Source organism: Typopeltis vanoorti, chromosome 17, assembly GCF_054136105.1.
Source record: "Typopeltis vanoorti isolate ZY-2024b chromosome 17, IOZ_Tvanoo_1.0, whole genome shotgun sequence".
NCBI classification, from domain to species: Eukaryota; Metazoa; Arthropoda; class Arachnida; order Uropygi; family Thelyphonidae; genus Typopeltis; species Typopeltis vanoorti.
In genome coordinates, this window is record NC_143565.1 from 9,763,650 (window position 1) to 9,785,419 (window position 21,770).

Sequence of the window (21,770 nt, forward strand, 5' to 3'; positions counted from 1 at the left end):
TGTCTTGTTTACTGCTAGTTTGGTGTTTTGGCCAATTTCTTCTTATTTCATATATACATTTATTCAGCTGGCTACCTGCCATACCAGTTTTGCTTATTCTGTTGTCTGTTTCCTAGATGAAATATTTTACTTGTTCTGTAGGTTCTCCATTCAGAATGCAGTTGATGTGTTCAATATTTCTGCATATTTTCATAATTTTGGCCTTTTTTTTATTGCTGATTTTTCATGCGAATTTATTACGTCTGTTATTCAATTTAGTTAGAAAATCCTGGAGACTTGCACTAGATGTGTTTAGGAGTACAACATCATCTACATAAAGCAAAGAGCTAAGATTGATGTCTCCAATTCTGATATCAGGCTTAATGCCACTTTCTTTCATAATGTGCATTCTTGTCTTACCCCTAATTTTTAACTATCTTCCTGTATTTCCTTCAATCTTAACTACTGAATTACAACTTAAACATAGACTATGTATTGCTCTGTACAATGTTCCATTTATCACATATAATTGTAGTGCTTTGAAAAGCTTTTCTCTAGGCAACTTGTCATATGCCTTTTCCAGATCTATGAAACTTAAGTACAGATCCTTGTTACATTTCAGTGATTGCTCAACTATTTGTCATAAATTAAAGATGCCAAAAAATTATATTCTTGGTTTCATCCTTTCTCCAAGTGTAAGCAAAGGTTGCACGTGAAGTAACTTCACAAGTGGGCTACTTGTATGTAGAAGTTAAGGACTTTACATCAATTGCCTTAATATCCTACAATGCTATGCATTATGGGAAGGGTCTTCCCTACCTCAATCAGTTTCAATCTTTATTCATTTCTCATCAGTGGGAGCTAGACTTAGAAGAGATACCAAAGTTTGGACATGAAGTAACTTCAAGACTGGGATACTTGTATATAGAAGTTCATGAATTCACATTAATGGCCTTAGTATCCCATAATGCAATGCACATATCCTTACGGATATTATAATGTTATGCATTATGGGAAGGGCCACTATCAGACTGATATCAACTTTTATTGAGGTCTCATCAGTGGGAGCCAGATCCACAAGTGATACCAAGGTTGAATATTAATACAGATGTCATAATAAAGTATAACAAAGTGAAAAACTTTCAACATCTATCTCTAATCCAGAGTAATTTAGTAATGAGGTGTGACACCTTTGACTACTTGTATATGGAAATATGACTTCTGCATTACTTCAACCTTGGTCTAGGTCTGGCTCCCACTGATGAGACCAATAAAGATCCAAACCAATCTGGGTAATGGTCTTCAACCTTTCTGACAGTGTGGGCTTTATTAAAAATTTCAGTGAAGCTCTGTGGGCCACCAAGCTATACTGTGGTATTTAGAATTGTAAGATGCTTTCCAGATTCACAAGGAACACTGTGCATTTGATACTTTACATGAAATCCTATAAAAATTAACCAACTCAGCTGTAAGAGTGTAGGTAGGAGTTGGGTTCATGATAAGTAAATACAATCGATACTTGAAAAAAAGATAATTTAATGAAGAAAACATTCATTTTTTACAATGTCAATGGGCAACTTGGCAATGTTTTTCCTTGACCAGCTTGTCGATGTTGGCATCAATGTTGGAAGCACTATGCGCAGAGTATTCTCGAGATGTTGGTCCGTAATCTTAGTTCTTGTCTTGGACTTCACATGCTTCATTCTGGAGAAGAGCTGCTCACATAAGTATGTGCTTCCTAACAAAGTGCACTTCTTCAAAACATGTGGGTAAAGATTAGGGAATGCATCCTCAGAAATGTAGATTTCTTTGTAAATTGTAAGCAAGGGCACATTGAATAATTTTTCTCTCAAAGAAGAGTTTTGGAGTTCAAGCAGCTTCATTTGTACTGAGCCTGGTATTTCAGCAGCATTGACACTGAAAGGCATTGAAAATAAATCTAAAGAAGACTGTTGGTTACGAAAATAACTAAATCTCTCTTCGAACTCGCTTCACGACACGGCTGATTTTGTAGCGTATTCATCAAGAGATGAACATTTGGACTCAGCGAGAAGCTGAAAATGAGTTGTCTTTTTTTTGCGAGTTGTGCCTCCCAAAGTTTGAGCTTGGCCACAAAAGCTTTGATGTGATCAAACAGAGTGTGCACCAGTTGATCTTTGGATTGTAGCCACGTATTTAGGTCATTCATATGCAACGAGATGTCAGTCACAAAGGTAAAGTCTATCATCCACTTCGGATTGTTAAATTCCGCAATCGGATTCCCCTTGGTTTGCATGAGCTGCTGTATTTCACTCCTTAAGTCAAAGACTTTTAAGAACCTTCCCTTTGCTCACCCAATGCACATCACTGTCACAATAACTTTCATGACATTCTCAAATCCAATAATTTTCGTGCACAAATTCTCCTTGTGGATTTATTTATTAGTATGGCATGAATAACAAAACATTCAGTACTATACACTGTTACTTTAAAAACATAAAATTAAGTCATTTTAAAAAACCAATAAAATTAAAAGGTTACATCCATGTTGGTCAAATAGTTCATAGCTTCGGGTGTAGCACTTAAAAAGTCCAGTTTGTCTCCTGAATATGCTCTGAGATAAAACTGAGTCACAATATGGTCCACAGTTTGTCTTTGAGCTTCACAATCACAATGCAGGGATTGTCCTTTACCCCATTTAAAAGGCATGTCCGCACATACACTAGTGGCCAAAATTGTGGAAACCTTTTGGAAAAAGTGTATTTTTGAGGTTTGATGGCTCATAACACCACTTTTTTTGGTGTAATACCATAAAATTATATATCAATGGAAAGATAATTTAATCAAGAATCTAATGCAATAACTTTTATGAAGGATTGTTTATTAGAACAGCAGTTATAAAGAAGAAAAGTGAAACACAGAAAAAATGAGATATACAAAAATTCTCACAATGTGAGTTAATACTTAGTTGGGTAACCTTTAGCGTTAATTATGGCCTTACAATACCTTCCCATGGAGTGAACCAAGTTTTTTAGTTCTGCAGCTGTTATAATGTGAAACCAAGATTGAATTATTGCTTCTATTAATTAGGTTTTATTGGTGGGTTGCTTCTGACTAACAAGTTTCTTTAGTCAGCTCCATAGATTTTCAATTACGTTAAGTCTGGACTATTCCCAGGCCATTCCAGAAGTGGAATATGATTATCTTGAAACCACTTTTTGCACACAGCAGCAATATGACATGGAGCTGAATCCTGTTGAAACATAAATGCTTCATTATCTTGGAAAAGATCACGTGCCAAAGGCTTCAGTTTGGGCTCAAGTATTTCATTTATGTATTTTTGGGCATTTATATTCCCATTAATCATGCAAATTCTGCCTACACCCTTTGATATCATACAAACCCAGATCATAACACTAAGTGGATGTCACGGTATGTGTAATGCAATCAGGATGCAAATCTTCTCCGATTCTTCTCCTTACGTATTTTATGCCATCACTACCAAACAGCGAGATTTTTGGTCTCATCACTCCAAATAACACTGTCCCATTCGCTGTCCAGTTAACATGGGTTTTTGCCCAGTTTAATCTTTTCAACCTTTGTTTGAGAGATAAAAATGGCTTTTTTCGTGGAATTCTAGCATTTAGACCAAATTCCTGCAGTCTGCGCCGAACAGTCCTTGCACTCAACTTCACATTGTATTGCACCATTTCATCTTGTATACACCCAGATTATTTTCTTCTGTCACGTAGGCACAGTCTCTCAATTCTTCTATCATCATTTGCTGTTGTGCAACTTTTCCTGCCTTTACCAGTCTGGTTTTGTTGTGACTGAGTCTCCTTATACCTCTTCAAAATTTAGAAATGCCACCTTTGGTTAAGTTTCCACCAATTTTTCTTCTAATTTCTTCATAACTGTAGCCTTGTTCACTTAATAGTACTATTTTACATTGCTTTCTGGGTGACCAGTCAACTCTTTGTGCCATTTCTTTAATTTTATTATGTTTTACAAGCTCACTAAATGAAAGAACACAAAAAAAAAACAACCGCAATCACATAACACACTGACAAATGTTCTCCTCTCAGCTCCAATACATGACATCAATAGCTGAATCCTACAATGACCTTATTGTGGTTCATTGCCAAAATAAGATGACACCTGATTGGCTCTCTAAACATTCATGCTCATTGGCATTGCATTCGAATGAAGGAAAGCTACTTCATATTGTTATGACGTCTTTCTTCTCCGTTGTGTGTTTTGGCTGTTGACTGACTCCACTTTTGAACACAAAGAAAATTTATTTTTTACTGCGCCACTTTGCATTCACATTTGTATGAACAATGTTGTGGAATCGATCATCAGCAAGCACAATGTTACATAATCTAAGTCCGAGAGGTATTCTCTCTTTGCCTGAGGCTGAGAGGCAATGGATATCTGTCGATTGATATTCTCTAGTCCTTGTACCACTTTATCTAGATTAACTAATATGGGCTGATTTTGCCTTTCTACTTCCTGTTTGATCGTCTCATTGATGTTATTCGCTGTGGGGTTGTGGTTTTCTTGAGACACTTCATAGTGATAACTGCCAGTTGTTTCACTACTTCATCAAGGCGATCCATCACTGGTTGCTGCAATCTCTTTATTTCTTGGTGAACTAGGGATTGCACTTCTTCCGTTAACTTCTCTTTGTTGGATTAGTCTTCATTCTCAGACAGGTAATTATAATTTATAGATTTCTCCCCAACAATTTTCTTCTTCACCTTTTCCTTTTTATTCTCCTTTCCGGTTTCAACTAGGTTTAGGGAACAATCAGTCCCTTCTATGACATTTACATGGCCTACATTGGATGAGGGACAAAAGTCTCCTATCATTTGTTCCCTTTCCTTGACAGCTTTAAGGCATTCTTCTAACATAGTAATTCTTTTCTTGTAGGCTGTCTCTCTCTCTCTTAGTTCTGGCCTTATACCTTGTCGAAACTATTGAAATACTGCCCAATCCAAATGAGGTTTGTCTACATTGGATACATTTAAACTATTAGAAAGCGTTAACATGCGATTATAAAAATCAATAACATTTTCTTTATCTTTCTGTGTGATCTTCTGTAGCTTCCATAAGTGGACCAATACTTCTTAGTTTAGAAAATTGCAATATTAAAACATCTCTAAATTTTGTGTACTCTAATGTTTCCTTAAGTACTGGGGATGAATACAGAAATGTCTTTGCTTTACCAGTTAATTTGCTTCGGAATAATATCAATAATTGAAAATCAGTCCAATTTGCTATCTCTGAGTTTTTCAACAAAAGAAAAAAAAAAGATAATACATCGTCTGATTCCTCCCCTGAAAATTGAGGAAAGACCTGCTGGGGGTTTACAGTTCAGAAGAACTCGCTGTCCTCCATTCCCATGCTGGATGCAAGAGCCATATTGGTTTATCAGTTACAATTCTAATTAATCAAAACTTTAAAATTGAAATTAAATGAGACACAATTCCTTGTCTGATTTGTTTCACAACCTGCTCACCGTGATTCACTTAACTTTGTTACTAAAGTTTTAAGAATTAATGCTTCTTAAACTAATTTTGAAACTTAATTAACACTCATGAATCAACATCCTGTCGACTGCTGCGCCATTTTGTTGTGACGTCTTTCTTCTCCGTTGTGTGTTCTGGCTGTTGACTGACTCCACTTTTGAACACAAAGAAAATTTATTTTTTACTGTGCCATTTTGCGTTCACATTTGTGTGAACAGTGTTGTGGAATCAATCATCAGCAAGCACAATGTTACGTAATCTAATTCAGATCGAAACTCCTTAGACAATTATCCTTAAATTATATATCAGTCGTGGTTCTCTAGTCTTATATTACTTTTTCATGAATAGGGTTCCCACTTAGATTCGAACTATTAAATGAGCGGTGCAATGAAATGAAATGAAATCAGGCAAACACAAGATTCAAAACAAATGGAAACAATTAATACATTAACACATGAAATTACATTAACCCAAGAAGTTCTAAACATAAATAATATGATCATGAAATAATCAAGTTCTTATTGAGACAATAACTTCACTGTAGAATACACTGAGCACAGTTAGAATTTTAACATATAGATTTCTATCCTTTTTATTTTTAAAAGCTTCTGAGCACAATTATTTTTTTAGACAAGGTTAACTATTCAATGTGCTTCAAATGTTGACTCTGTTTAGCTGTTCAGGGTATATAAAGCACACTTCGCTAAATACACACACCAATGAATTTCTAAAGTCCTTTCAATCTATCACTGTAATTCTTAGTAAATCGGTCACTAACTTATATCACGTTCTCTTGGAACCAGCTTCACAAAATCATGCATTCAGAATTGAACTCTTATTATGGCAATACGCTTCCCTTTTAGTATATTCACAAAAACATAGAAAGGATTTCCTTACCGGAACAATTGGTATACTTTGCCTATTATCACTGGTCCTCGAAAACACTTCTTTGCTTCTTAATAGCTTTCTCTCTCTCAGCTCACATTAGTACGCAAGAACCTTGGTTTTTTTTTTTAGCAGTTTGGTTGGCTCGGGAACACATGCCTCTTTGTTCTAAACTGACTATCCTTCAGGTTCCTTGGCAATTCTTGTCATGCCTCTTGTCCTTCACTATTACTGGACGAGGAAATAGAATTCCGGATATGAACAAGAGCCCAAGAAAAGGTAAATTAAACAATGGAGAACTCCCTTGTCTCTTCTACTCGGTTCCACTTCGCGCTACATTCTCCTTCTATATTAACAGCACGTCTCTTGTCTCCCATTTTCTCGCCAAAATCCGCCTCGTGGTTTCTCCATTAACACAGCATAGTAATTAGCACCAAAATGTACACTGGCAGATAACTTTGTAATTTCTCACAGCACTTAGTTTCTGTTATACTGGCTAAGTCCTTGGCAATGGTTTACACAAGCGGATTAAGTTCCACGCTTCCGTGCACAGTTTATATAGGACATATGCGCTCTGCAAAGAATTAGCACAAGATAAATAACTAACAACTATTAGAATATATAATTATTTTATAATTATGGAATATACAACAGTAAGTCTGAGTCTTGGGTCTGGTTTAGTCCCGAAGGTGTGTAAAGAGGGGAAAATAGTTCCACTGCATAAAGGAGGATCCAAGACTACAGTCGCAAATTACCGACCAATCAGCATATCAGGAGTCATTGTCAAGGTCTTGGAGAAAGTAGTCAAGGGAAAAATACAGGAATGGATTGATGATAATGAGATACTGTACGGGGGACAACATGGCTCTGTGAAGGGTAGGTCATGCCTCAGTAACTTGCTCAAGTTTTATAACACAATGACAGCTGAACTGGATAAGGGTAATGGATTTACAGTGATACTACTGGACCTGGCTAAGGCCTTTGACAGGATACCACGTGGAATTCTGATCCGTAAACTACAACATATGGGAATGGATATAGGGTTGGTGAGATGGATAGGTGGGTGTGTTGATGGAGAGATTTAATAGAGATGTAGAGTCCAAAAGACTGCCTGTGACTAGTGGTGTGCCGCAGGGTTCTGTTCTTGGACCACTGCTGTTTAATTTGTTCATTAATGACAGATGGGAAGGATCTAAGAGGAATAGTTCGTTTGTTCGCTGATGATGCAAAGTTAGGTAGGGCAATAGTAAATGCAGAAGATGTCAAAATCTTGCAGGAAGACTTGGATAGATTGGAGTTCTGGGCTAAGGAGAATGGATATCAATTTAATGTGACAAAATGTAAGGTTATGCATTTTGGGGTGAAAAGATTAGCAGCAGTATACCACATTGGTGGAACTATACTCCATGAGATTGATGAGGCCAGGGACTTGGGAGTGTTGGTGGATAGGGAGATGAAGTTTAGGGGGCACATTGCAAAAGTGGCTAAATCAGCTCATCAACTCACTTGGTTGTTGAAAAATACTTTGATGAGCAGAGACAAGCAAGGTATTGTACCTCTGTACCAAGCCTTGATAAGACCTCATCTCGACTACTGTGCCCAGATTTGGTCACCTAGGTTTCTTCTTGATGGGGAGGAGGTGGAGAGGATACAGAGGCGAGTGACCAAGATGATAGCAGGTGTATGGAATGAACCTTATGAGAACAGGTTGAAGATTTGTGGGTTGCAGAAATTAGTTGATAGGCAGAAAAGGGAAGATATGAGCTGGGTTCTTTACTTTTGGAGTGGTAAATGAGTGGAATAAGCTGCTAGAGTCTGTTGTGGGTGCTATGACAGTGAATGAGTTCAAGGCAAGGTATGATAGATACCGTGAGAATGTCAAATAGTTGTGTGGACATGATGTTTAGGACCTCCCTCAATGAGTCTAAGGACTCCCTGGAGTCGCCCGTAATAATAATGCTGAGTAATAATTTGATATTTATCTGATTAGCAAATTTGGCTCAGGGAATGGCAGACTATGTTAAATCCTGAATGAAACACTATTATAACATAATTCCTTTCATTCAGAATTTAACAATATTAATCTAAACAGGTTGTGCCTTTTTCTGGTTATTTGGCTATAACTTTTCGTAGAATACAGATAATTGAACAAACTTTGTTGCATTATTCTTGATTAAATTATCTTTCCATTGATATAATTTTATGGTATTACACCAAAAAAAGTGGTGTTATGAGCCATTAAACCTCAAAAATGCACTTTTTCCAAAAGGTTTCCACAATTTTTGCCACTACTGTACACTATGACCTGTTCGTATTCTATTAAGCTGAGTCCAGGATTTTTGTGGGAGGTGTGAACAAGCATTACTTTCTTGTAATTCTTTCAGAGAAAATTTTGTGATATCATCTGTCTGGCTCTCTCACTGTTCTTGCCACTTTTGCTGCAGGTCAAAATTAGATTGTAGTAGTAGTTGGGCTAATTGTAGTGGTGGATGTCTTGATCTCAATCGTCGTACACTTAAGTCTGGGAGATCTAAATGTATTGGTAGGGCTGTGTTCTCCAAGATTTTCTTATACTCCTGTAAGAGAACCTTAGTCCTGTGCAGATTCGGTGGAACAATGTTGCCAAGAGCTGGAAGGCCAGTGTGTGTGGGCGTTGATTAGTTGTGCCAGAAATCAATCTCATTGTATTATTTAGTTGGTATCAACAAGTTTAACATATGTGCTATTTAGCTACTACACTGGTGAGCAATATTCAGCAACAGAGAAAACTAGACCAAGAGCTGTAATCCACAGATTATCAGCTGTTGCTCCCCATGTCATGCCTATTAGTTTTTGTATTATGTTGTTACGGGTTCTTAACTTAGCAGAAACATTTGTTGGGTGTTGCTTGTAAGAGTGTGCAGTCCAGGGTCATGCCCAAGTACTTTGGAAACTTATTGTGTCGTAGTAAACATCCTTCAAAGAAGATATGTAAAGTGACATCTGCCATGTGATTATTAAGGTGAAAGCTTGATACTTCTGTTTTGTCTGGATTGAGCTGGAGCCTCCATTTTTTGTAATATTCACCTATTGTTTTCAGATCTTTTGTAAGTACCTCTTCAGCCTGACTCATGTTTTTGTGTTGAATGGCAATTACAGTATCATCAGCATAACAGAACTTGCATGAGATGGTAGCAGACAATTCATGTGTATAGATTATAAAGATTGTACTGGCACCCTTATAAAGTAAGGGTGCCAGTACTGACCCTTGTGAAAGACCATTATTAAGTTTTCGTTGTCAGGACATTTTATTTCCTAATATAACTTGAAAGAAATGTTCAGTGAGCATAGAGGAAATTAAGTGTGCAGTCCGTTTACATGGGACAATGCTAAGAAATTTGTATGTAAGACCTTCATGCCATACTGGTGGATTAAACAGTGGTAATGGACGAAATCTTTTCCTTCTAGTTCCGGTTCTTTCCGTAGCAGTGCAACAAACCCTTCCTTCTTTTTCACCATATTAGGGGCACCATCAGTTACCACATCCTCAAGGTTGGTTAAGTTGAGTTCGAAATGCTGGAGCATTTTCTTGGCAGCTTCAAGAATATCAGTGCCTTTTGTCGTTCCCTTCATAGGTACGAGCCCTAGCAGTTCTTCTGTCACATCGAATTGTTGATCAGTGCCACGGACAAACATAGCCAGTTGTGCTGTATTCTTCACATCTTTGCTCTCATCTAAAGCAAGTGAATATGACGTAAATTCAGACGACCGTTTTTTTAAAGTTCCTTCAATGTCATTGGCAAGTTCTTCGAAACGTCATGCTACAGTTACCCCACACAAACTCTGTTTTTAAACACTTCCCTATTATTTTGGCACAGAATATCCCCAGCAGTGACGAGACACACTTTCAAACTCTCCGTCCAAGAAGGCTTTTGATTTTTAGCAATTTTTTCAGCTATTATATAACTTACTTTGACACATGCTTCGCTCTCTTCCCTCTGCCATTTAAACATACCCTGCTATCATTTTAAATCAATTTGGAGATGGTTCACTTTGTCCACATGAAACTGCCCTTGAAGGTGATCGAAATTGGATGCATGCTTTGTCTCATAGTATCGTTTTATATTGTATTCTTTTAATACTGACACTGACTCATGACAAATTAAACAAACTGGCTCGTCGATCGGCACAAAAAAGTACAAATTGGTCCACTTTTCATTAAAAACCTGACAAGAATCACTTGATTTACGCTTTTTACTCATAGATGCCATAATGATGGAAGGTGAACCCAAAAAATGATTCAAAATGGCCATGTAATGGTTATTATCCACTGAATATGTCTCAACTAATGAAAAAAAGTCTGGCAATGTTAAACCACAATAAGCTATGGCTGACACGACAAACCTGCGTACACTCATATCAACTGACTGACTGGCTGTGGATGAGATCCTCTTGTATTTATATGAAAATAATGAAGTATCGAGAACCTTTGAGATGTATCTGGAAGGCACTAGACAGTGCATTCGAATGAACTACTGCTTCAGTCATCTACCTGCGACGTTAGTACTATTAGTAAAGAGCCAAGCTAAATATGTCTCAACTATGAAAAAATTCTGGCAATATAAAACCACAATAGGCTATGGCTGACATGACGAAATAATGAGGGATTTATTATCCCCTTAATTAAATAAGTTAGTACTAGTACTTAAGTACCAATTGACGCTAGTAGATGGCTGAAGAAGCATGTCTATTTAATATTGATTTTTATAGGATTTTATGTAAAGTATGAAATGCACACCGTTCCTTGTAAATCTGGAAAGCATCTTACAGTTCTAAATACCGCAGTATAGCTTAGTGGTCCCATTAAAATTATTTTTTATTTAATCACGTTTTAATTTTAAGTAGTTATTTTTTCAAAAGCCAGGTGGCCCGCTGGCCATTGTTGAAGACCCCTGCATAATAATACATGTCCGTAAGGATATGTACATTGCATTATGGGATACTAAGGCAATTAGCGTGAAGTCATTAACTTCTATATACAAGTAGCCCAGTTGTGAAGTTACTTCACAATCAGACTTTGCTTACACTTGGATAAAGGATGAAACCAAGAATATAATTTCTTGTCATCTTTAAATTGTAGTATAACTAAGCGAAAATCTGATCTTGAAAACCTCTCATCTGAACCTAGCTTGTTCTCCAAGTTTCTCTTCCACAATCTCTCTTAGCTCTTTTCCAGTATGGTAATATGAATCTTACATTGAACACTTAATAGAGAAATTCATGTGTAAATCTCACATTTACCTTTATTCCCTTTTTTATAGATGGGTACTATGAGAGCTCTACTCCAATCATCAGGAATTCGACCTGCTGACCAGGCCCTCTGAATTATTCAGTGTATCACTGCAAAACTTTTATACCTCCATATTTAAGCATTTCTGGTTGAATATCATCTACTCAGCAGGCTTTCTGCGTTTCAAGGTTTTAATGGGGGGGGGGGGGGGGGTTTCTTCCTCAGGTGATAATATATATTCCTCTTTGTATTCCTCTTGAGAATGTTCCAGTCTGGTTCTGTTACTGCTTGTTTTGTTTGACAGTCTTTCAGCAATAGTCTTCATTATTATTACGTGACACCTACAGGGAGTCCAAAGACTCATCGAGGGAGGGCACCTACTCTACAACTCTCCATCTTCACCACTCAATCCACCAACTACACCAACGCCATCTACCCCCCCACAACTACCACCACCACCACTAGTATTTCCACAGGCAATCGCAAACATCCATGCCCACGGTGGGATTTGAACCCGCAGCCTTTTGGCTGGAGAGTGGGTACGCTAACCACTTGGCCAACCAGGCCGGCATGTCACTTTATCATCTTTGATTCCTTTAGAATATTCTCTTTCTTCCATTTTTAAGCCTTTTAAATAGCCTCCAGAACATTTTATTACCAGAGTAGGAAATGATTATCAGACATACAAAAATATTTTGGGAAAATTTGGAGACAAGACCAAAGCTAATAATAATGGCAAATACCTGTTGGATTTCTGCTCAGGACATGGACTGGCTATTACTAACACAATGTTCCAACATAAAATGTGGAGCATTTTATGTTAAAAATTACAACACAATGTTCCACAAATCATATGGAGAGAAGAGGCAAGGAATAAGAAAAAGTCTCATTGACTATGTTATTGTTGATAGATGTTTTCTCCCTGGTGCAGGACACCAGAGTGTACAGAGGATTTGAAATTGGAAGTGATCACTATTTGGTCTTGAGCACAATAAAATTGCATTTCATATTGAAAAGAAGAACATATAAGAAAGACAACAGAATCAACAAAGCTGGTATGGTAGGAAATCAACTGAATAAATTTATATGGAATAAGAGAGAAATTAGTCAAAACACTAAATTAGCTGTATACAAGATAATATTCAAATCATGTGTAGAGGCTTAAGTGCTGTGAGCACATCATGTTGGAGGCTTAATGGATTTTTTACAACACTCAAAAAGAATTAAAATAGAATTTAATACTTCCTATATTTCGTCCTAGTCACTAGGACATCTACGGGGATTACAAAAACAATTAATGTAACGTGCTGTAAAGTTCTATCTAGGTCACTTTAGTGTCACCCACGTGGTTGGGCTTAGTATTGTTAGATTTGTGTGTGCATGTTACATTAATTGTTTTTGTAATCCCCGTAGATGGCCTAGTGACTAGGACGAAATATAGGAAGTATTAAATTCTATTTTAATTCTTTTTGAGTGTTGTAAAAAATCCATTAAGCCTCCAACATGAAGTATTCAAATCAATTTTAACTTGCAGATCTGAGAGCTGGGTCAGAAGTAAAAACACTTGATCAAAGACTAGAGACCGCAGATTATGAGAGGTCTGAGAAAGATGGCATCAATGGCAAATCATATTAAAAACAAGGATATTAGAAAAGAACTTGACATTGTCAGCATCCAAGCAGAGCTAATCTCAGGTGATATGGTCACTTAAACAGAATGGTTGAGAAAAGATTAACAAAACAAGTGTTCTCTGCCAGGTTGGCAGGAAAAAAAACTTACAGGAAGACCAAGATATAGGTAGATTGATACAGTTAAAAGTGCCTTAGAATATAGAAATATAAGATCTGATAATGTTGGAGTCTTGATAGGTAGCAGACTGATTTGGAGGAAAATTGTAGATAGGAAGTTAGTAATGATGTAAATTTTTCATGTAGTACTATCATATCCTGTACACCCCCCTGATGGTACAAGGCAGGAATTTGATGGTGATGACATTTTATTACCTTCCTGATATTTACCTTCTATATTCTTACTGAAGTCTTCCCATGACTTTCGTTTAGCTACTTTTACATATAGCTCATCCCTCTTACATTAATCTCTGTATTCTTTTAGAGCATCTGCTGACTTGTTTGCTAGTAACTTCTGGTATGCTTTCTTTTTTTCCAAAACTGTTTCTTTAACTTTTTATGTCCACCATGCCCATCATTACATCAACTTTGCCACATACCTCCCTAGCTGAATCAGTCATTGTCTTCTTTGGAGTTAGCCACCAATACTTCAAGCTTTTGTTCTCATTTTCAAACTGCTTCAAATTTTCTTGAATAACATTCATTTAATCAAGTCTACAGTTTACCTGTAAAAGCTGCTCAACTTTAAATTCTTTTTAAAATTTTTTTTTACAAACTGTTCTTTTCAATTTGAAGTGTGTCCACATCACTCGATTTGAAACTGTCTCCCAATCAAGAAGTTTATCTTCATGTTTTGTATTGAATGCTATCGCTACTCCTTCCTTTCCTTTCCTTTTTCCTGGATCATTATTGTCTGAATGTAACATCCAATACTTAAATAAATTTAGTTTAATCCTTTATCCAATGTGAGCAAACAAAGTTTCCGCCTGAAAGTATCTTCAGGACTGGAGTAAGGTGGTACAACACCGGGCAACTCGTTGCAAAGGTGGAGCAAGCTAACATCACTCCTATCTCAGTATCTCCCATAATGCAAAACACATCTCCTTGCGGATATGCATAATGTTATGCATTAAGGGAAGAGCCATTACCCAGACTAGTTTCAACCTTTATTGAGGGCTCTTCGGTGGGAACCAGGCCCAAGTGGAGATACCAGGCAGAAGCATTAGCAAGGTCATCTCCACCTATAGGAGTTGCCAAATGGTGTGCCTCCTTTTTATTAAATTACTCTGGATTTAGAGAAAGATGTTGAAAGTTTATTTTTCACTTAGTGGAGATGACCTTGCTAATGCTTCTGCCTGGTATTTCCACTTGGGCCTGGCTCCCACTGAAGAGACCTCAATAAAGGTCGAAACTAGTCTGGGTAGTGGCCCTTCCCTTAATGCATAACATTATACATATCTGCAAGGAGATGTGTTTTGCATTATTGAAGATACTGAGATAGGAGTGAAGTTAGTTTGTGCCACCTTTGCAACGAGTTGCCCGGTGTTGTTACCACCTTACCCCAGTCTTGAAGATACTTTCAGGTGCAAACTTTGTTTTCTCACACTTGGATGAAGGATTAAACTAAATTTATTATAGTCTAACCAAGTGAAAAATAAACTTTCAACATCCTATACTTAAAAATCTCACCTGTTTTAATCTTCTTTGCTTTTGTAATGCCAGTTATGTCCATGTGGTACTTTTCCATTTCTTCTGCAACTTTGATGTCCTTTATATTAATACTTCTTATATTGATGGTTCCTATCTTCAGTTCTTCTGATGCTGGGTTTATTCTTCTTCTAGATGTTGAGTTGGAGTTTCTTCCAGTAGCTGACTCTTTGCTGTTTGCCTTGATTCCCTGACAAAAACCACCCTTGTTTAACCAATCAACACCCCAGCCAGCATGAAATCTCATCATGTACCATCATATGCATTTACGATTTAAGCTAATATATAGAGTACAATTTGGTCAGCTAAGTACCAAATTGCCAGCTAATGGGGTGCTCCACATGAAGGTGAGGGTTGCACATTAGGTCAGAATCCCCAGTCGACTCTACATTCCTGAAAGGTAATGTGGAGGTCTCCTCCCAGTTATTTGGCATTGATCCTTACGTGACCCGTTTCTGTATCTCAGTGGGAAATCATTAGAGCAAGTGAAATATTTGAGCTAATTTAGGTCCAGTTTGTTTGTTTATAAATTTTGTTCTTCCAAGAAAACTATCCATAATTGATGTTTCAAGTTTCAACTAAAATATCAGAAGGAAAAACGTTTTTTAAGAGTGTCATGCAAGGAAAAATTGGTAAACAGTGAGGTGAGGTGAAAGCTAACCAATATATCTGTATTATTGAAAGTTAGATTTTAGACGTTTTAAAATAGAGATTTTATATATAGGATGTTGTATGACCAGTGGGGGAGAGAGGGTAAGAGAGTTTTCTAAGCTGTTTTTCCACTTGGTTTAATGCTTTATTCAAGTGTATGCAAACAAAGTTTGCACCTTAAATATAATCAGGACAGGACAACTCTTCTATATACTTCTGTATAGCTTCTATATACAAGTTGCCCTGTCCTGATTATATTTCAGGTGCAAACTTTGTTTGCTTACACTTGGATAAAGGATTAAACCAAGTATATAATATCTTGGTATCTTTAATTTATAGTATAACCAAGTGGAAAAACTTCCAACTATCTCTAATGCAGAGTATTTTAATAATAAGGTGACACCTTTTGGCTACTCGTATATGAAAATATGACTTCTACATTACTTTAACCTTAGTACCACCTCTAGGACAGGCTCTCACTGATGAGACCTCAATAAAGGTTGAAACAGGTCTGGACATCTTTAAATGTCAGAAATATGATTTTGCTCAGGCCACCTGTCAAGGCTCTTCATATCTAACCAGTGTGGCAGTAAAATACTTTGAAAATGGACTAAGACTACATCCATTCTACTCCTGAGCAATTCAAAAGCAAAGAATGAAAAGGAGATACAAAGGATCAAAGCTGAATAGAACATATCATATAAGGAGGCAAAGAGGAAGTAGGCCAGAACAGTAACATCTAGTGGAGAAACTCCCTCTTGTACTGAGAAGGTATCAGGTAACCAAAGGGGAACATTTACACACTACTGTCCCACCTTCTCACACTACATCATTTTTGAATGGTACAATATACTTGCTGTCACAACAGAATGAATCAGAAAGAGAGAGAGAAAAAGAACAAATATGGCCTCACTGCTGAAAATACACCTAAAATTATCTCTCCACATTAAAACCCATTAATTGAAAAATACCCGTGCGGTTAGCCTAATAGCTATGCGCTTTGCAACCATATGCTTGGGGAAGGAGTGTTCTAGGCTCGATTCCCGTCGATGACATGAGGAGCTTAAGGATCCTCTTCAGCCATAGCCAAATTAGCTGGTCTTGGGCATCAACAGCAGGGTTTTCCCCCAGTTTATCTGGGATTTTTCATCCTGCAAGTAGGCAAACCAGCCCCCGTGAACACACATGGATACAGTCAGGAATACTTAAGACAATCCCTCCAGCCATAGGTCTGAATTGTCAGCTATGCCAGTCCGGATAAAAATAGGGAGGATTGAGGCGGTGCCATACCTCCCCATAAAAGGGGCTCATGGCTGTTTGAATCACCATACGAAATGCAATGAATGAATGAATGAATTGAAAAATAATGGAATATCTTCTTTTAAACTTTAAACTATAAACTATATAATGTAAACGTTGACTAATTTTGACAGTAATACAATGTAAATATTGATCAATATTTAAATGTGCAAATGTACATCTGAAATACAGTAATACATTATAAGTATTGCCTTTGTTCTTCCACAATTTCTCATTATTCGTACAATGTGACACTGTTACCATGCCAGCCATTTTATTTCTGTATTACTCTGTTATTACATGGTCATCTCTTTAGAGTCTGAATACTCATCATTAATAACTTAACACCTATAAAACCAACAGTAATAATTTTAATGAATTAAAGGTACAAATATTTCGTACTGAAAGTAACAGTACATCATCAGTGTAGAACAAACATTTAAAGGAATGGAATACAAAGTACAGAACAGTCAGTGGATTATCAATCAAATTGTTGCTGCGTACCAGATGATTAATATTAATAAAATATTATTAAATAATTCTTCATAACTATTTCATTGATGGTTGCATAAGATGAGACTCTCCCAAACTTTTGGGAGAGAGAGAGAGTCATTTCGATTCAAATTCTGCCAATGTAAAAGGGGCTTCGCAACTTTCTTTAAAAAGGCGTTCATGTTTAAACTTGCATCTGTGGAGAAGACAAGCTTTATCCCACTGGATATTATGTTTAGTGTCGATGCTATGTTGTGCTAGACCAGACTTATGAGGTTTCATGTATTCGATATAATACTGATGTTCCTTCATTCTTTTTTCCACAGAACGGCTTGTTTGTCCAAAGTATGATAAATTACATTCGCATGGTATCTGGTAAACACCAGCTAATGATAGAGGTGCCAATTTGTTCTTTTGTAGATGGCAACAAGTGAGAAATTTTGTTGATAGGAAAATATGTGGGAATAAGAGAATACTTCTTCAAAATTCTGCCAATAGGTTCTGAGATGCCTGAAATATAAGTAATTGGAACTCTGCGGTCTGTTGAAGAATCCTGAGGTGTTGGAACATAGGAGTCAATTATCTGCTAGATTTGATTAGGGTTGTAACCATTAGATTCTATTAACTTTTTTATAGTGAAAAGTTCTTGTTGTAAGCTTAATGGGGAGGAGCATACTTTATGTGCTCTATTAATTAAAGATTTGATAATGCAATTTTTTGAGAGGTGTGATGAGCAGACTTTTGATGAATCTATCTGCCAGTAAAGGTAGGTTTTCAATAGACACTTGTTGACAGAGTACCAGAGGATGTGCATGTAAAGAGGATGTCCAAGAATGGTAAACTACCAGACTTTTCGTTTTCCATGGTGAATTGAATGCATGGATGAAGATATTAGATATATTAAGAAGCATGCTGGGCAAGCAGGATAACAAATCATTATCCTTCTTTATAAAGCTTTCATATCACCACATCTGGATTACTCTTCATAGATTTGCCTGTCTGGGATTTTTTGGGGATGTGGTGGAAAGAAAATTAAGATTGATGTTAAGAATTATTTAATAATATTTTATTAATATTAATCTTCTGGTACGTGGCAGCAATTTAATTGTTAATCCACCAACTGTTCTGTACTTTGTATTCCATTCCTTTAACTGTTTCTTCTACACTGATGATGTACTGTTACTTTCAGTACAAAATATTTGTACCTTTAATTCATTAAAGTTATTACTGTTGGTTTTATGTGTTAAGTTATTAATTTGAATTATGCCACAGGTACCTCTAAAGATTGAATACTCATTATGGGAGGCCCACACTAACCATTATTTACAAATGCCCTCATACCTCTCTTTAAACTTGTTCATTGCTGCATCTGATGACTCATTCTACTTATTCACTGCTATCCCTGCCTAGGTCCTTGTTCTCTCCTGTCTGGTCATGCTTTGAAAAATATTGTCTACTCTATTGAACTTTTAACCTACAAACCTTTATTCAGAGAGTACTCCAGTTACCAATTTGTTCATTTGCCTCTGAATTCTTTCTACCACTTCCATATCCCCAAAAAATCCCAGACAACCAAATCTATGCAGAGTAATCTGTGATGATATCAAAGCTTTATAGAGAAGGATAATGATTTATTATCTTGCTTGCCCAGCATACTTTTAAATATATCTAAGGTGTTCCTTTGAGTGTTTTTGTCTTCTGAATTTCATCCTCTTATTCATTATTGTCCCTAGATCCTAATTTCATCAATTTCTTTCAGTTCAATCTCATAATGCAGCTTACAACTTTTTAGCAATGAGTGCATAATTTTATACTTTGACTATCAGTCTATTTAAATCTCCTGTAGGATCTCTACATCACCTTTTGCCACTATTTCCCTCCCTGGTTTAGCATCATTCATCAGCAAACAACTGAATATTCCCCACAAATCATTGTCAGTACTACTGATAAACAAATTGAATAGCAATGGTCCAAGTATAAAGCATTGTGGTGCACACTGCTGGTCACTTTCTTCTCTTTATTTTAATACCAGTATACTGTTCATGATATTTGTGCCACCAGCTTTGTGTTCATGCCCATTTGCTTCAATTTATATAATTGGAGTCTGTGCAGTATTCTGTTGAATGTCTTTACAAAGTTCATCAGTATCGCAGTACAAAGATTTCTGTTATCAAGCTTGGTCGTTACTTTCTAAAATAAAGTAAATTACTAAGACAAGACCCTCCTCCTTCACAGTCCTGCTGTCACCTCATAGAGCATCATATTGCTGCCTTCCTATTCTCTGAATTCTCCCTAAACTAATTTTTTCCTATAACTTAACAACTACTTCCGATATACTAATTAGTGTGTAATTTGCTTATGGACAACTAAAATTCCTGTCCCTTACCAGAGCTCACATCCAAAATTGCTGCAAGGTGCACATTAATTTCATTTCTCATGTAAAAAAAAAATAGCATAGATTGCAAAGTGACTTTGGCTTCAAGTGTTAAAACTTTTAACACTGGTTCGAAATGCAAGATAAGAAAGGCTAAATTTTTAGGTCATCATTCTGAAATCTGCTTTACACTGCTGCTATACGTTAATAGTATTCATTAATAATTTTTGGAAATAATACAATTCATTTCTTCTTTTTTAAGAAGAAAAATAATTAAGTTCCTCACATTGTTTTTATAGAAAGTATCATTTTATTAAAATTGAATAAATAAGTCTGCTTGATGCATATTTTAATTAATTTTAAAATTTAAGATTTTTTTTTCCTGATATTTCTCTGCTGACTTTCAAGAAATTGGAAATACTCATTTTGTCAAGACAAAATTATTTTACATGTAAATAATTTGAATTGCAATAGATAATTTTATCTCTCATTATTTATTCAAATTGCTTATGTAGATGTATCTGACTAGATGGATCACTTGCCTGGGATAGATCTCTGTTGTGAGGAAGAGACTACTTCAGGTTCTTTCCTCACAAGTACGCTGACTGAACACAAGTATTCAGCAGACTGTGGTTATAAGACTTGGCTACTTTATTTATTTCAATCAGGTTCCCTGTTAATAAAATATCTAGTGGATTGAAGATATTACAAGGATATAAAAATAATACTAATATTACATAGCATTATTTTAATCATTGAATTGGGGATAGTTTAAATTCAAGCAAGGAATAGGTATTTATTTTAATTTGAAAATGTCATTTCATCTTCACTTTCATGAAAAAATTGTGTTCATGCTAAAGACATGACTTTCCTTGATGTTTATTATTTATTTATTTTAGTGTCTCATAAGCCTCAGTTATCTGTTGTCATCATACCAGTAGTGTGTACTATTTTAGCCATCATCATCATTGCTGCTGGATTTGTCATCTACTACCGCGATAGGCAAAAAGTGCTCATAGAAACAGCAGACTTTGATTTCTTGCAGTCTTCTCAACAAAGTATAGTTCACACTTTTTGGGAACAACTTTGTGGTACCATTAAAAAATCTGTTATCTGTGTTGATGAAGGAGGGGAAAATTCTGCATTATGGACATCTGAAAAGTTTTCTAGTTCTGGAGAGTATGGTTCCATTCAGTAGCAAATTGTGTCATTCAAAGAAGTCTGTGATCTGAAGGATTTTTTTTTCTTTTTTGCATTTTATAAAAAGATATTTATATAGAAAGTTATTTTGCTACTTTATATTGTACAGATTTTGATAATCTTCAGATAACTAAAAATGTAGAAATACTGTTTAAAGTATATTTAAAAAAACTGCCATTATTCTGTTCCTATAAAGATTGTGTTGTACAAAATAAAATTTATTTTCTATTATGTGTATTTAGAATATTTTATGAATGAAACAGTGCTGCTTAGAATATTTCTAAGCAGCACTGTTTCCATTCCATTGTTTATTGTTACCATTTGATAATAGCAGATTGTGAACTGTATTTTAAATAATTCCTCGAATGATTTTGAACTCGTGTTCTGTTATTATTTTTATTAGTTATTTTCTTGTAATTTTTGTTATTACAGTGTTTTCCTATTGAGAATTTGTTTCATACATATGATGCAGAACATTTTCACCATTACAGTTTTTACAAGATCAAGAATTACTTTATTTTTAATTGTCTGTTCCAAAAAAGTCATCTGTGACTTTTATATAGTACCAGTGTTGGATCCTACTTGTTCCCAATCTATACTTTGGATCTGACATGATTACTATTACGATGTTCTTAACTAATTGATAAGTTGTAAGTTGGTTTCTAATTCAAATATAAAGAAAATTTATATTTAAAGACTGCACCACTTTATATCTGAATTAGTTCAAGAATTGAAGATAAATTAACTCTCAACTACCCTTCCTTTATATGTTATTA

The 21,770-nt window shown here is 35.9% G+C and overlaps 1 protein-coding gene across 1 annotated transcript in view; it reads left to right on the plus strand.

Annotated features, from left to right (window-relative positions):
* LOC150097135 (transmembrane protein 130-like) overlaps positions 1-21,375 on the plus strand; it is a 56,587-nt gene extending 35,212 nt beyond the window's left edge. The window contains exon 6 of the mRNA XM_090407377.1: positions 20,694-21,375. Within this exon, the coding sequence (XP_090263503.1) occupies positions 20,694-20,992 (299 nt within the window). The 3' untranslated portion in view covers positions 20,993-21,375. The remainder of the gene's footprint in view (positions 1-20,693) is intronic.
* The last annotated feature ends 395 nt before the right edge of the window (positions 21,376-21,770 follow it).